Genomic DNA, 17,452 nt, shown 5'->3' on the forward strand with positions numbered 1-17,452 from the left:
GTATGGGCTACTATAGGCTTTAAAGGGTTTTATAGCAATTTAACAAAAAAAGTGCTCAGAATGTTGAAGAAATAAAAAGTAGAGCTAGAAAACAAAAAGAGCCAAAGAGTTTGGGTTTATTTGGAGTTAAAAAATGTAGTGATATCAACTTGAGACAAAAATATTAAATACTCTACATTATTATTGCAAAATTAGTATATTAAAAGCATGGTGTATTTAATGTCGTGGGTATTGGAAAAAGTTTAGGAATTTTAATTATAGTCGCATTATGTAAAGGTACTTCATTCAGTGTTTGATGCTCTGAACCACACTTCATTGTGACGCTTAAAAAATGTTAAAGGGTCATTATAGCCCGCTGCTGTCCCAAAACTCCCATCAAAAGCTAGACCCAGGGCAAGAAGTTCCTCTGAGAGGGCTTTTGAATGCTTTTCATAGTCGGAATTCAGTGCATAGCCTCCAAATGACCTGCAAAGAGCAAAGACATGATGAACAAAGAACAAAGACATTCTAAAACTGAATCTACAGATATATGTGTATCACAAGGGTGAGATGATGAACCTGAAGACGGTCTTCTTGGCTCCATCCGACAAGGGTCCCAATACAAGGATTTTCATGAGACAGATTATTAAAGGGTCTGTCATGTAACTTTCCTATGTGGCAAACAGTTTCAGATTGGGTTACCAAGGGCCAATTTTTCTCTTAGTGACTAAGACCATGTTAGCACAATGGTGGAAGAAAGTCGAGGTTCCTAAGTTTTCGGACATACTTGATAAAATAGGCCAACATAGTGATTTAGAACTCAGATTTGCGATTAACAACAATCACATCCACAAATATACAAAAAAAAGGAAGACTTGGAACAACAAATTCCATATCAAATACACCTATTAAGAGGTATTATATTTTGAGGCCTAAACATGGCTGTTGTAGTACCGGGATGTCGTATCTCCTTCCAAGAATGTTACCCCATAATAAGGATTGTCGATTTTCTTTTCCTTTTTTGTTGTTATTTGCTATATGCTATTTAATGCCTATTTGTGGGTTCTCTAGTTTTAAATTTGTTCCCGTACCTGTACAAGATTTTTTACTTCCCATTCCCTTTCTTCCCTTCCTACCTTCCTTCCCTTACCCTGTTTAATGACTGAAAACCAATAAAATTATTTGAAAAAACCAAGGGCCAATTTTTAGCTACATGCAAATGTGATATTATCCTCAATCACAAATTTATCTAGCAATGAACTGAGTAGATTGGTAAATGAATATGATTCCGCCTTTGTCTTTAGGTAGTGATTCAAGAATATTGTGCTAAGTACTTGTCACATAAGAGTGCAGTGGCCCACTCTTACACAAGGGCCCACCAGAGGATTCTCCTGATCTCCTGTGGGCCAGTCAAAGCATAGTTGCAAATTAATGTTGTTGAAGCAGTAGGGGAGAATTGGATATCTTACTGTTAAAATAAGCAAATTTGTCACAAAACAAATGTATGGTTTCAACAATACTGGGATCCCTACCAATTACAAAAAGGAATATATTGATGCATTTGGTAAAGTGCTGGTGTCCCCTTGTAAGTTTTACCAAAACAGCTTCACGCTCAGCTATAGGCTGTGACTGGTACTGCATTTCAATTTAAAGAGAAAATTTGTTCAAAAAAAAGAAGATTACAATGATTGAGTACATGAGTTCAGACCTCCACTGAGTCCTAAATTATGGAGCTACAGCCATTCACAGGCACTGAGATTCCATCACAGGAAAAGGCTAAACAAATCCAAAATGCTTGGAAATATTTTTTTAGAGCATGTGAGCTCATATTTGTAGAATAAATGGAGAAAAGACATTTAGACGACCTCTTCTCTAAAGGTAAAATAATCAAAACCAAATATAAGGATTCTAGGTTCTCTAGAAAAATGGCTTCTTGTTTAATATTCAAAGTCCACATTTCATTATTTTTTTCAGAAGTGAACTAGACATCAGACAAGTTTTGTGGGTTGTTATTACCTGACATAGTAAGATGTTGCAGAATGGCTTTCCAAATACAAAGAAGGGTCCTTGGGTGCAGGGGGATTCACAATGGCCGACGGCACAAAGAAAGACATTGTGGCATTAATGGATGGGTCAGCTAATGGCACAGTAGCACGAACAGGGACAGTCATTTTAATAGTTATCCCTAAGAAAAACAGAGGTAAAATAAATAAGTCTTCAATAAGAGAAATATTTTGCTGCCATTATTATAGAAAACTTTTTTCAAATACATTTTCTAATATAATCAGAGATTATAAAGATTAGGAATGTTCAAATTGGAAAAAAGCATCTCAGAGATCATCTCATTTGCATGAATACATATATATGTGGTTAATAAAAGTAACTATCATATAGGAAAGGGTTCTTTACAGTTGGAGGAGTCGGATTGTGAAATGCCATACCACCTACTGTTGTGGCCAAGAGTATTGACACCCCTGCAATTCTGTCAGCTAATACTCAGTTTCTTCCTGAAAATGATTGCAAACACAAATTCTTTGGTATTATTATCTTCATTTAATTTGTCTTAAATGAAAAAACACAAAAAGAATTGTCCTAAAGCCAAATTGGATATAATTCCACACCAAACATAAAAAAGAGGGTGGACAAAAGTATTGGCACTGTTCGAAAAATCATGTGACGCTTCTCTAATTTGTGTAATTAACAGCACCTGTAACTTACCTGTGGCACCTAACAGGTGTTGGCAATAGCTAAATCACACTTGCAGCCAGTTGACATGGATTAAAGTTGACTCAACCTCTGTCCTGTGTCCTTGTGTGTACCACATTGAGCATGGAGAAAAGAAAGAAGACCAAAGAACTGTCTGAGGACTTGAGAAACCAAATTGTGAGGAAGCATGAGCAATCTCAAGGCTACAAGTCCATCTCCAAAGACCTGAATGTTCCTGTGTCTACCGTGCGCAGTGTCATCAAGAAGTTTAAAGCCCATGGCACTGTGGCTAACCTCCCTAGATGTGGACGGAAAAGAAAAATTGACAAGAGATTTCAACGCATGATTGTGCGGATGTTGGATAAAGAACCTCGACTAACATCCAAACAAGTTCAAGCTGCCCTGCAGTCCGAGGGTACAACAGTGTCAACCCGTACTATCCGTCGGCGTCTGAATGAAATGGGACTGTATGGTAGGAGACCCAGGAAGACCCCACTTCTTACCCCGAGACATAAAAAAACCAGGCTGGAGTTTGCCAAAACTTACCTGAAAAAGCCTAAAATGTTTTGGAAGAATGTTCTCTGGTCAGATGAGACAAAAGTAGAGCTTTTTGGGCAAAGGCATCAACATAGAGTTTACAGGAGAAAAAAAGAGGCATTCAAAGAAAAGAACACGGTCCCTACAGTCAAACATGGTGGAGGTTCTCTGATGTTTTGGGGTTGCTTTGCTGCCTCTGGCACTGGACTGCTTGACCGTGTGCATGGCATTATGAAGTCTGAAGACTACAAACAAATTTTGCAGCATAATGTAAGGCCCAGTGTGAGAAAGCTTGGTCTCCCTCAGAGGTCATGGGTCTTCCAGCAGGACAATGACCCAAAACACACTTCAAAAAGCACTAGAAAATGGTTTGAGAGAAAGCACTGGAGACTTCTAAGGTGGCCAGCAATGAGTCCAGACCTGAATCCCATAGAACACCTGTGGAGAGATCTAAAAATGGCAGTTTGGAGAAGGCACCCTTCAAATATCAGGGACCTGGAGCAGTTTGCCAAAGAAGAATGGTCTAAAATTCCAGCAGAGCATTGTAAGAAACTCATTGATGGTTACCGGAAGCGGTTGGTCGCAGTTATTTTGGCTAAAGGTTGTGCAACCAAGTATTAGGCTGAGGGTGCCAATACTTTTGTCTGGCCCATTTTTGGAGTTTTGTGTGAAATGATCAATGTTTTGCTTTTTGCTTCATTCTCTTTTGTGCTTTTTCATTTAAGACAAATTAAATGAAGATAATACCAAAGAATTTGTGTTTGCAATCATTTTCATGAAGAAACTGAGTATTATCTGACAGAATTGCAGGGATGTTAATACTTTTGGCAACAACTCTAACTTTACACATAGCTCTTGTCCTTCCCAACCAGGACGTATGGATATGTGCACTCACAGAGGGGTGTTCAGCGATTCTGACAGGTAACACCTATATTGTACCAATAAATAAATATTTTTATGAAAAAAAAAACCACAATAATCATTTGGTATGACCGCATCTGGAACAAACTGACACGTAAAATTATCCCACTAGTTAACCCATTCAGTGAACATAAAAAAAACCAAATAGATGAGCAAAAAAAAACAATGCTTTTTCATCATACCGCCAAACAAAAGGTGGAATAATATGCAATCAAAACACAAATGCAAATAAAAATGGTTTCACTGAAAACGTCATCTTGTCCCACAAAAAACAAGCCGCCATACAGCTCCAACAGCAGAAAAATAAGAAGTTATAGCCATCAGAATACAGCAACACAAAAATAATTGTTTTTTCTTTAAACTACTTTTTATTACATAAAAGCGCCGAAACATAAAAAAAAAAAAATAACTGTGGTGTGACAAATCGCACAGGGGAAGGGGGTGTCGACTTCGCTCACCTCAGAGGAGGGAGCAGAGAGAAGAAACCAGCAAGGATCGGCTCTCTGACACCACCACTTGCCCCAGGTCCGTCAGGGAACTGTACCGAGAGCAAATAGTAGCCTGAAAGGCTTCCCTTATAGGTACAAGTTATTGAGGCGCTCTCAGTGATGGCAGATAATAAATTATATACATTATATATATGTAACCTCCTGGCCATCACTGCCAGAGTTCCTCACTAAAACAGTACGGTCTGCTGCCACCAGTTCCTCGTTCGAAATAAGCCCCGTCCATCAGCAGGCTTATATCAGGTCAGAAGCCAGCGTAGCGTATAATAACCAACGGAGCATGCGAACGTGGGGATTCGCGTAGCGAGACAAAAGAGCAGCCCAAGATTAATTTTATATTTAATTACCGAAAGGCGCACTAGAAATATACAGGCATTTACAGTATTTACAGACCAATATACAGGTATACAGTCAAGAGTGTAGCACAAGAGTAGGGTATAGATAGGTTGCAATCACTGTGTTATGTAGCATGTGACCACAGGGAGGTGCTGATGGATCACAGGTCCAAATCTTAGTTACGTGGTTCACTTGGCCGCATCAAGTAACGGACCTACTGCCAGTAGAACTAAGCTCAAAATGAGCAGCTGCCTTTAATCTCCTAGACTGCTCCCTCCCACACTCTGACCACCACTGGGCTGAGCTGCCTTCCTCCTCCCATATCTGAGTGTATGATTTTCCAGGCAGAACCCTGGATGGCCCATAACTTTCTGCATGAAGCTCTGAATGGAACGGCAGCAGTGCCACTGGATTCTGCTGGATTTTATCTGCGCAGGGAGCCCAAATATGCCTACCGTATGTAATTCCTGGTAGCTATGCTTCATAACTCCACAAAACAGAGGTCTACAGGTGGTTGCCTGGCATGGGCATGTTGGGGAAGGAATGCCGGTTCCGCGAATGTGCTCGGCTAGGCTCAGAGATATTACATTCTGTTATTATAGGTAATTTTCCAGACTCAATAGCTCAGAGCCTTGCTGCGACCTGTGGTGCTGGAGTTAGACAAAGGAATCCAGTTTGGCTGTAGCTGTAGTAGAGTTCACACCCTTGTGCTAAATGATAGTCACCAAGCTTCAAAGGGCTTGTTCCTGGAGTTTAATTAAATAAAACCATTGATCCTGGGGAATGAATGCCAAGGGAGGGGGGGCTGAGTGGTATGAAGCAAGTATTTTTGGGTCAAACTGTATCTTGATGGGGAATTCCATCAGAAATCAAAATATCATTTAGATATAATTTTCCTATATCTCACATTTGGTATCACTGAAATCGTACTGACCCGAAGAATAAAACTGCCTTATCAATTTTACCACAAAAAATGGCTGGATGCTAATCTATTAATAAATGGTATTGAGGGAAATACAAACACTAGTGATAATAAAGAAGAATTTATCAAGAAAGATTAAGCTGGATGAACTGGTGTAAGTGTTTTGTTTAATTTTTTTTTACAGATTTTTTTATATGCTAAAAGTGACTATAATAGAAGCTTAATTATGCCTAAATTCTAAATGTAGTTAGCAGATATGAGGCTATTTTGTAGTCACAATATGGCAGATAGTATCATTAATGTTGTTTTTAAGCCGCATTAGTAGAGATTTGGAAGGCTTATGCCAGTTATAATTAGTCTTATCTGCCTGTGCTAGGTTCATATTTCCTTTCCTATTCAATTTTGCAAACATTTTTCTTTTAAGTCTTTGTGCACAGAGTGTCAGATTCATTATTGTATTTGAGTGTTTTTTTGTGTGCAATTGTTGCCATTTTTCACCTGATTTTCATTTGAGGCTTTGTTTTAGTTTCTGCCTTTTTTAAAGTCTATGCTATATGTGTTTGCCTTTTTTTTTACACTTGTCATTGGGTGTGCACGTAGCCTTCAATGGTTTCCATCTGAAATTCATTGTTTTTGACCACCTCAAAAAAAAAAAAAAAAAAACTCTGTTCGCACATAGTCTAAAAGTACACACATTTAGTGGTCCACGCCAATGGCAAGAGAATCTAGCCTGATGCATCCACAAGAATTCTCTTCTTTCCCTTGCTGGGGCAAGGGCGAATTAGACAAATCTCCTTGGATATCAGATTGGACAAAATCGTGCTTTTAATGCATAATATCCCTTAAACGTGGAAGCAACATATATATCTTTTTTATCCCCTTCACCTCTGAGCCAGTTTTCACCTTTAAGACTAGTATTTATTTTATGAGGTAATAACTTTGGAACACGGATCCCACCGATTCTGAGATTGTTTTTTCATGACATATTATACATCAAACAATAAAAGGGGTTAGTGGACGGTTTTGTGATTGGTTTAAAATTTCTTTTACATGAAGAACTTATTTGTGAAAAAAACAGCAATTGTTGTGCAATTTCTCCTGAGTATGCCAATACCCCATATGTGGGGGAAAACTGTTTGAGAGCATGGCAGGGCTCGGAAGGGAAGGGCTGCCATTTGACTTTTCGAATATAAAATTTACTGGAATAATTAGCAGACACTATGTTGTGTTTGGAGCGCCCCTGATGTTCCTTAACAGTGGAAACTCCTGACAAGTGCCAACATTTTGGAAACTATACCCCTCAGGTAACTTTTCTAGATGACAGGTGAGCACCTTGAACCCCCAGGTGCTTCACAGATGTTTATAATATTGAACCTTTAAAATTTAAAAAACAACCATTTTTCCCACAAAAAAAATTTTTGTCCCAATGTTTTTATTTTCACAAGGTAACAGGAGAAAATGGACCCCAAATTTTGTTGTGCAATTTTTCCTGAGTACATAGACACCCCATATGTAGTGAAAAAGTACTGTTTTGGTGCAAGACAGGTATTAGAAAGGAAGGAGTGACATTTTGGAATGTAGATTTTGCTGAAATAGTCTGCAGTTATCTTGTCACATTTGGAGAGCCCCTGATATGCCTAAACTGTGGAAATCCCCCACATTTGATCCCATTTTGGAAACTAGGAATGTATTTAGATGTGTGGTGAGCACCTTGATCCCCAGGTGCGTTACAGAAGTTTATAGCGCAGAGCTGTGAAAATTAGAAAAAAAACAAAACATATTTTCCCCACAAAGATGTTATTTTAGCCCCACATTTTTTATTTTCGCGAGGGTAACAGGAGAAGACATTACACAAAATTTGTTGTGCTATATCTCCTTAGTACACCGATACCACATATGTGGTCAAAAACTACTTTTGAGGCCCAGGGCATTTTCAAATGAAACACCATTTTTTATCCAATTTAACTAAAGCCAGAGGTGGAATCAGCAAGAAGTATAACTCCTTTATAATTATATATTTCCCATCTCTTTTATACTTCCCATCCATAATGAATACACTTCTGGCTTTGGCACACAAACTGAATTAAACACTGCCACAAAAACTCCATCATTTTCCATCAATACACTATATATACACATACTACCTTCCATATTCTGTCCGTTAATATAATTCAAGAGGCGTTTGAAGCTTTTCATTATTCCAAGACCAAACATTTCTGTTTTTAGCTGTGTTGTTACCCAGTGAGTGGATTCATAGTTTCTGAGCTCGAAAGTCTGAAAAAGAATATAAACATTTTACATATATATGAGGACTATTTTTCTCCCATTTTATTTTAGAGTTAAATAATCAATAGGTACTTATGACGGTGAATTGGATGGTGAGGACGCAGGAGAGGTTTTCTTCTGATGATTCTTCCATGGAAGCCATATTTGTGCAGGTGTCTCTGAACAGTAAGAACAATGTACCACAACTACAGAATTTGCTAAATCTTTCTGAAGGTCTTTTGCAGTCAAGCAGGGGTTCTGATTTCCATCTCTAGCAATCCTGTGAACAGATCTCACTGAAATTTAGTTTGCTCTTCCAGACCTTATATTGCCCTCCACTTTTCTTGTTAACTGCCCTTTCTTAAATTACATTTCTAACTGAGGAAGAGCAACTTGAAAATGCTTTGCTGTTTTCTTATAGCATTCTCCTGCTTTGTGGGCTTCCACCATTTTCATTTTCAGAGTGCTAGGCAGCTGCTAAGAATAACCCATTGCTGCTGGTTTTTTTTGCACAAGGCTAGAGGAGGCTGGGTTTTTATAAAGCTATTAAATTTGTATCACTTGCCCTTTCCTAAAGATAGTGAACAAGCCATAACCCTAAAAGGCTAATTAAGGTATGATACCTTGGTCAAAGTTATCTGAGCACACAAATCTCCAAAATACAATGGAAATGTGTCATCTTTAACTTTAGACCTTTTAGAGATCATTTAATCTCCAACTTGCTTAACTATTCACAAGAACAGTCATTTTGACAATGAGTGCCCAAACTTTTACATGCCTGTGTATATAGAGATATTTGCGGTGGGTGAACTAAGTATTGAACATATCACCAATTTTTAAACTAAATATATTTCTAAAGGTGCTATTGGCATGAAATTCCCACCAGATATTAATAATAACCCATCAAATCGTTATAGACAAAGAAATAAAACCATAGATGGCGATAAATTATGTGCAATACTGAGAAATGACATAGGGAAAAAGTATTGAACATGTTTACTGAAATGTAGTTAATACTTCGTAGAAATGCCTTTGTTGGTGATTACAGCTTCAAAATGCCTCTTGTATGGAGAAACTAGTTGCATGCGTTGCTCAGGTGTTATCATATTTGTTTATCTGTGATATGACGTGCTGTGCAATAATTTTGATTCATCGCCTTTTCTGAAAATCTTTTATTCCAGTTGAATACTGCCATATAATGAAATGCTTTGCTGCAAACTGTTACGCTGAAAATCCACACCATAAATTACCAGGCTGCAAATGTCAAATCTGCGGAGCCGTTTACTTTACACTGTAGATTATTTTGCCCCATTCACAGCGACAATACTCGAATACACAGCAGATTCCCTGCGCATTTGACACGCTTGTACCCTGAAGTATACAAAAAGTAAATTGGTTCCACTTTGGGAAAATTAAACAAAAAATAATGTTATTTTGAATAGCAGGAAAAAAAATAAAATAATCCCCCGTAATAAACTGAATTTCTAAATATGAATTTTGTTTGGGATGCAGGATCCCAAAAGGGTTAAACAATGATTCCCTTTCATTAATTTTAATTATGTTAAAAAATATATAAAATTCTTACCTGAATACATTTTCTAATCCACACATACAAGCCAAAAACATTAACGAACAAGATTAAAATTCCACAGTCATTTAATTAAGTAAATGAAGATTTAGTCTCAATTTAAAGAGGATGGAAGCAGGATGTATCCCTATAAAACACTCACCAATATTTTGTGACTTGAAAAGATCTTTGTACATTTACAGCTGTAACGCTCGTGCCCTGACTGGTTGGCACGAATGTGGGAGGTGTGGCCCCACTGGACCACAAACCAGACTACCCTGGAAGGGGCGTAACTAAGCAGCTACCTTGGTGTTCACTGGAGCTTCTGATGGTGAGATCAGGCTTGTGCGGCAGGTAGCTGCCAGGTGCCTCTCCAGGGTGGTGTCTGGCTGTGGCTGCTGATCCCACTGAGGGACAGGATACTGCGAGCAGGTGCGGGCTAGTATAAACTGACACGATGGTTACTCTAGCGGGCACGACTTGAGACACTGGAAGGCAGGCGGGCACAGCTGAGAAACTGAAAGGTGCAGGAACTGGTTCAGGAAGGATGGGAATATAAACAGGTATGAAGGGTATGAGGAAACAGGTAGAGAGCTGTTCACACAGAAGATGCAGGAATTGGTTCAGGAACCAATACAGACAGGTAGGACAAGGATCCATGGAATACGGAACGGAAACAAAGCAGAACAGCAGGGTTGCGGAGCAGAGAAGTGCAAGGAGCGGAGCAGGGTAGAACCGCAAGACTGCAGAGAGGAGCTGCAGTTTGCAGCAGGAGGTTCTGTAGTAGCAGGTGCCACAGAGAGGGAGAGCAGAGAAGAACTACAGGTATGCGAAGAGGAGCTGCAGCAAGAGGTTCTGCAGCAGCAAGAGCGAAGCAAGATGGAACCGCAAGGTATACAGAGAGAAGCTGCAGCAAGAGGTTCTGCAGCAGCAAGAGCTAAACAAGACGGAACAGCAAGGTATGCGGAGAGAAGCTGCAGCAAGAGGTTCTGCAGTAGCTAAAGTGGAGCAGAGAGGAGTGGAGCTGCAGTAGCAGCAAGACAGAGGGAGTAAAGACAAGGCTACACCAAGCAGGGAAGGAAAGGCCAGAGACTGGAATAAAACAGACACAGGCATCGGACAGAGTTCAGACTAGGCAACGTACAGGGCAAGGCACAGAGGCAGGGATAAGATGGACACAGGTATAGGATGGAGTTCAGACAAGGCAAGGTACGAGTCAATGCACAGGAACAAGCACACAGACCACGATAGTCTGCCTCGTGGTGGACGGAACGAGAAATGCTCAAGGCACAGAGACAGGGATACAGAGACCAGGACATTCTGCCTCCTGGTGGGCGGAAAACATGACACAAAGCACACAGAAAAAGATCAGGGTATGATGCCCCCAGAGCAGGCAGAGACAGGAGATGACCTGGCAACTCAGCAGCAACACACTAACTGAGTAAAGGCATTGCTCAGGCAGCTTCCACCGGGTGGAGCTGCCCTAAATAATAGAGGCCCCTTGGTAATTGGCTGGGAATACCATAGGCAGGTGCACACTAATTCTATAAGAACCAGAGAGTACCAGCGCCGGCCCCTATGCACACAGCCAGGAAGTATGCAGAGAGCAGGCAGGAGACAAGAAGCATATAGCCGGCAGCAGACAGAACTCACAGCATGGCTCGGAGAAGTGAGTAAGGCAGGTGGGGAATGGGAGGCCATGCAGTGATGCCGGCAGGGTTGTTACAACGACGAAGATGAACTAACAACGTCAGTGGAAAATGAAACTGCTGCAGACCTAGACTTTGAGTCTTCTACATCTAATCCACATCTGTTCAGTTAAGCTGATCTGAGTGACTTGGTCAGAGATTTGAAATTGTCAAAGAGGCAGGCAGGATTATTGGGATCAAGGCTCAAAAATGGAATCTCTTATTACCATGAACAAGAATTTCTGTTTTTTTGCAGTCATCAAGAAGACCTTAATCAATTTTTCAACCATGTCGACAGTTTAACCTTTTGCAATAATGTCTTGGAGTTGTTTGGTGCTCTTGGATGCAAACATCACCCGAAGGAATGGTGACAGTTCATAGACTCGTCAGTTTTAAGTTTGAAAGCTGTTTTACTACACAATGGAAATATATATCCTTCTATACCTACTGGACATGCCATAGACCTGAAAGAAACGTATGAGAATATGGAGTTACTGTTGACCCACATTAATTATAGAAATTATGACTGGAACATATGTGGTGGTCTAAAAGTTGTTGCACTTCTTGGACTGCAGCTTGGATATACCAAGTATAGTTTTATTTGTGAGTGGGACAGTCGTGCACGAGAAATGCACTATTTCAGAAAGGACTGGCCGCTCTGCGAAAACCTGGTTGCTAGACAGAAGAATGTTAAGCATAATCTTCTCGTTGATCCAGCAAAGATATTTCTCCCTCCTTTGCATATCAAACTTGGGCTTAAGAAGAATTTTGTCAAAGCAATGAACAAAGAATTGGAAGCCTTTTCTTACTTGCGACAGAAATTTCCACAAATAAGTGATGCAAAGATTAAAGAAGGTATTTTTATTGGACCACAGATCAGAGATATAACGAATGACAGTAGCTTTGATGGTCTTTTGTAAGGTGCTGAACAAGTGACATGGAGAGCCTTTAAAGATGTGACCTTCAGCTTCCTTGGCAACAGCAGGGCACCGAACTTTGAACAACTCTCGTGGAAAACATGCTCACAGCATATCATTTGATTAAATGAAATATGTCACTAAAAATGCATTTTCTACATTCTCACTTGGACTTTTTTCCAGCCAATCTTGGTGCCATTAGCGATGAACATGGTGAAAGATTTCACCAAGACATTGCGCTGATAGAGAAAGGGTTCCAGGGAAAGTGGAGTACGTCAATGCTGGCTGACTATTGCTGGAATATTATTCGAGAAGCATCTGACGGATTATAAACAAAAGTCGTCTGCAAAACACTTTTGAACAATTGCTTATGCTAGTGTCATCAATGCACATGTATGTAGTGTCTCGGACGTCATAATGTAGACTATAAACTGTTGTTTCTTAAAAACCTTACGTGATACAGAGTTTTGGAGCACATATCAAAATCTATAAGATACAATAAAATTTTCTCAGGGGACAAGAACTTCCCTGAAATTTTGATGCGCAGTGTAGTCAGTAGGGAGCTAATAAACAAGTAAAAAGAAATTTAAGTTACAAAAATATAAATAAATCTGTGCAGGAAGCTTTGATATGATAATGGTGGATATAGCATACAGATAGGAGGTATCTCCAGACACTAGTTAGTGACGCCCCATCAGACCTCTCAGGCGATGCATGAGTAGTGATATTTTAGCTTTCTAAACATTTAGCACAGTCTTTTTAAGCATATAGAAATCTTTCTGCGAGCGCTTCCAATGGTCAAAGTACTTAGCAAAATCTGTTTCTTGAGGGATTAACCCCGTATGCTGGCTTCATACCTTCTGTATCCCAGTGCCCTAATACATGAGGCATTGGTCATAGAGCAATTCATCCAGCACTCCCAATCACAGACACACATTGTAATACCCATAAAACTTACATTGTATTTTTTCAACACCTGGTATTTGGGGCACTCGTAATTTCCACAAAAAGGAGGGAAGCCATCAACGCTGTTTTCTTCAGCTAGTGTCGCAGTCCCATACACCAAACACAAGAGTAGCAGAGACAGAAAAGCCATAGCCATTCAGTATGTTCAGAGATTACTGAGACAGAAGGCTTCTGGCTTCCCAATTATATACAGCCCAGAGGGGGAGGGGTGAAGGGTTAACCACTTCACTGCTGTTTAGAGCTGAGGTGCAGAAAGTCTATTGAAGATAGTTTCGCTGACTCAGGCTGAATACCGTGTGAATCACTTTCACACACTTGCAGAATTAAAAAAACCTCTCACTACGCAAAATATCTTTATATAACATCGTCATGTGTTGAAGATCACATATTGCAACATTTTCGATAAATGACTAAACAAGTAGTACAGCTTCCATAGACCTGATGAGGCTGCTATATTAACTCTGAAAATCTATGTCAGAATGTCCGTTTTTATATTTTCACTTCTTCTTCCCTTTCTTTCTTCAACATAGTCATCTGAGGGCTTGAACTTTGTGAGACGAGTTGAAGTTTTGAATACACTATTCATATTATCGCATACTGTACTAATTAATTGGAAAAAATGTGTGAAATAGTGAAAAAAGTAAATTACTCCCTTGTATTTGTGTTTTATGAGGTTGAATATGCAGTAAAAGTTACCTGGGAACATGATTTTTCAGGTCAGTGCAATTACGGCAATACCAAACTTATACCCTTTTCTATATATTATTGGTTAAAAAAATTAAAACGTAGTAAAAGAAATTGATTTGTATTGCTTTTAACTGAGATCTATGATATATTTTTACTCCATCAATAGAGCTGTGTACGTGTGCTTGTTTTTATGCCCGCAGACCTGACGTTTTTATATATACAGTTGTGGCCAAAAGTATTGACACCCCTGCAATTCTGTCAGATAATACTCAGTTTCTTCCTGAAAATGATTGCAAACACAAATTCTTTGGTATTATTATCTTCATTTAATTTGTCTTAAATGAAAAAACACAAAAGAGAATGAAGCAAAAAGCAAAACATTGATCATTTCACACAAAACTCCAAAAATGGGCCAGAAAAAAAGTATTGGCACCCTCAGCCTAATACTTAGTTGCACAACCTTTAGCCAAAATAACTGTGACCAACCGCTTCCGGTAACCATCAATGAGTTTCTTACAATGCTCTGTTGCAATTTTAGACCATTCTTCTTTGGCAAACTGTTCCAGGTCCCTGATATTTGAAGGGTGCCTTCTCCAAACTGCCATTTTTAGATCTCTCCACAGGTGTTCTATGGGATTCAGATCTGGACTCATTGCTGGCCACCTTAGAAGTCTCCAGTGCTTTCTCTCAAACCATTTTCTAGTGCTTTTTGAAGTGTGTTTTGGGTCATTGTCCTGCTGGAAGACCCATGACCTCTGAGGGAGACCCAGCTTTCTCACTCTGGGCCCTACATTATGCTGCAAAATTTGTTGGTAGTCTTCAGACTTCATAATGCCATGCACACGGTCAAGCAGTCCAGTGCCAGAGGCAGCAAAGCAACCCCAAAACATCAGGGAACCTCCGCCATGTTTGACTGTAGGGACCGTGTTCTTTTCTTTGAATGCCTCTTTTTTCTCCTGTAAACTCTATGTTGATGCCTTTGCCCAAAAAGCTCTACTTTTGTCTCATCTGACCAGAGAACATTCTTCCAAAACGTTTTAGGCTTTTTCAGGTAAGTTTTGGCAAACTCCAGCCTGGCTTTTTTATGTCTCGGGGTAAGAAGTGGGGTCTTCCTGGGTCTCCTACCATACAGTCACTTTTCATTCAGACACCGATGGATAGTACGGGTTGACACTGTTGTACCCTCGGACTGCAGGGCAGCTTGAACTTGTTTGGATGTTAGTCAAGGTTCTTTATCCAACATCCGCACAATCTTGCGTTGAAATCTCTTGTCAATTTTTCTTTTCCGTCCACATCTAGGGAGGTTAACCACAGTGCCATGGGCTTTAAACTTCTTGATGACACCGCGCACGGTAGACACAGGAACATTTAGGTCTTTGGAGATGAACTTGTAGCCTTGAGATTGCTCATGCTTCCTCACAATTTGGTTTCTCAAGTCCTCAGACAGTTCTTTGGTCTTCTTTCTTTTCTCCATGCTCAATGTGGTACACACAAGGACACAGGACAGAGGTTGAGTCAACTTTAATCCATGTCAACTGGCTGCAAGTGTGATTTAGTTATTGCCAACACCTGTTAGGTGCCACAGGTAAGTTACAGGTGCTGTTAATTACACAAATTAGAGAAGCATCACATGATTTTTCAAACAGTGCCAATACTTTTGTCCACCCTCTTTTTTATGTTTGGTAGGTGGAATTATATCCAATTTGGCTTTAGGACAATTCTTTTTGTGTTTTTTAATTTAAGACAAATTAAATGAAGATAATAATACCAAAGAATTTGTGTTTGCAATCATTTTCAGGTAGAAACTGAGTATTATCTGACAGAATTGCAGGGGTGTCAATACTTTTGGCCACAACTGTACCATTTTAGGGTAGTTATGATGATTTGATTGCTTTTCATTTTTGAATAACAGTGCCAGAAATGAAAAATGGCAATTCTACCTGTAAGATTTTTTGTTTCTTTGTTTTTTATTATTTAATTTTCAATTTAAATAATTTTATATTTTGATGGCTCGGACATTCAAATATGCAGTTTTTGAATTTAAGAATTTCCAGCTATATCAGTCTCCTACTATAATTTGCTTGCACTTGGCACAAATTACTCACCACTTATTAATTGTTGGTGGTTGTCTCATCCATGGACCCGCGCTGATTCTGGCATTGCCAACTTCAGTTGTCTTCTGGTTGCAAATTATAAGACGGAACACCTAGATAGAGACTTTACACAGAAGGCCAAGGTATAAATGGTTAAAAAAGTAAAGTTTATTCATATACATTAAATGAAAATACATAAAACAATGTATAAAACAAATTAAAGGAGAGCACCACAGGTAAACAGGAAGAAGGTGGGTCCGCCTAGAATGATAGTATATGAAAAATACTCAAACAAACAATATCATACCAGTATCAAACCCCCTCCCATGCATGTATAAAATCTATAGCACCAATGATATAATATATACATGCAAAACTGGCCACTGCACCTCAATAATAAAAGGCATGGTTGTCATACAAAAATCCTATAAATTGCAGAAATGCCAGTTATATGCAGAGGAGGATTAATATAAACAACATTAAATAATGAAAGAATACAATATTATACTAGTATAGAGACCCCCATGCATATATGTATTTCACAAACAATAATGGAATCCACATAGGGCAGAAAAAAGTATCATAAAATAATATAATGTATACATATAAGGAGTGGCAGCTGTACATCAACATTTAAGTGCAATAATAAAAGGGCAAAGTTACCATGCAAAAAATACTATAGTAAGATGCAGAGTTGCCAGTTATATGCAGAGAAGGATGATATGCAAAGAAGTACAAACAATATTGGATGATGAAAGAGTACAAAGTAAAAGGTACTATACCGAAAAGTCTGACGACTGGGGGCCCACCACACCCGACGCAATAAAATGCTTTGTCCGGCACCATTATATACGGTGGCCATTATATATATATATATATATATATATATATAAGTTAATTTATTTCAGTTCTTCAATATAAAAAGTGAAACTCATATTATAAAGAGCCATTAGAAACAGAGTGATCTATTTCAAGTGTTTATTTTTATTTATGTTGATGATTATGGCTTACAGCCAATAAAACCCAAAAAGTCATGCTTGCAGCAGCCGCCAATGCTAAGTGCAGTGGTTGTGTCTCACACAACCATAATAGGTGAGTGAATTTGATTATCCCTCACGAATATTCATTTTATCTCTGATAAGACCCTATGTGTGCTCTATATTCCTTCTAGGTACAAAGTGTTTATTTCTGTTAATGTTGATGATTATGGCTTACAGTCAATGAAAACCCAAAAGTCATTATCTCAGTAAATTAGAATACTTTATAACACCAGCTTGAGAAATGATTTTAAAATCTGAAATGTTGGCCTACTGAAATGTATGTTCAGCAAATGCACTCAATACTTGGTTGGGGCTCCTTTGG

At 39.0% G+C, this 17,452-nt stretch overlaps 1 protein-coding gene across 1 annotated transcript; it reads right to left on the reverse strand.

Moving 5' to 3' along the window:
• Positions 1-96: 96 nt before the first annotated feature.
• LOC141063415 (heme-binding protein 2-like) lies at positions 97-13,476 on the reverse strand. The gene is made up of 4 exons (XM_073557434.1): positions 13,303-13,476; positions 8,052-8,181; positions 1,996-2,164; positions 97-465 (listed from the first exon to the last, which is right to left on the reverse strand). Exons 1-4 carry the CDS (start codon positions 13,444-13,446, stop codon positions 282-284), a joined length of 627 nt encoding a protein of 208 aa, XP_073413535.1. The 5' UTR covers positions 13,447-13,476; the 3' UTR covers positions 97-281.
• Positions 13,477-17,452: the final 3,976 nt, after the last annotated feature.

Source organism: Dendrobates tinctorius, unplaced genomic scaffold (assembly GCF_039654945.1).
Source record: "Dendrobates tinctorius isolate UK_male_01 unplaced genomic scaffold, ASM3965494v1 ptg000250l, whole genome shotgun sequence".
Lineage (NCBI taxonomy): Eukaryota > Metazoa > Chordata > Amphibia > Anura > Dendrobatidae > Dendrobates > Dendrobates tinctorius.

Coding starts and splice junctions, on each gene's coding strand:
- LOC141063415 (XM_073557434.1), bottom strand. CDS start 13,446: ATGGCTATGGCTTTTCTGTCTCTGCTACTCTTGTGTTTGGTGTATGGG. Junction 8,182..13,302: donor AGGTGTTGAAAAAATACAAT/GTAAGTTTTATG, acceptor ATTCTTTTTCAG/ACTTTCGAGCTCAGAAACTA. Junction 2,165..8,051: donor TAACGGACAGAATATGGAAG/GTAGTATGTGTA, acceptor TGTTTTTCTTAG/GGATAACTATTAAAATGACT.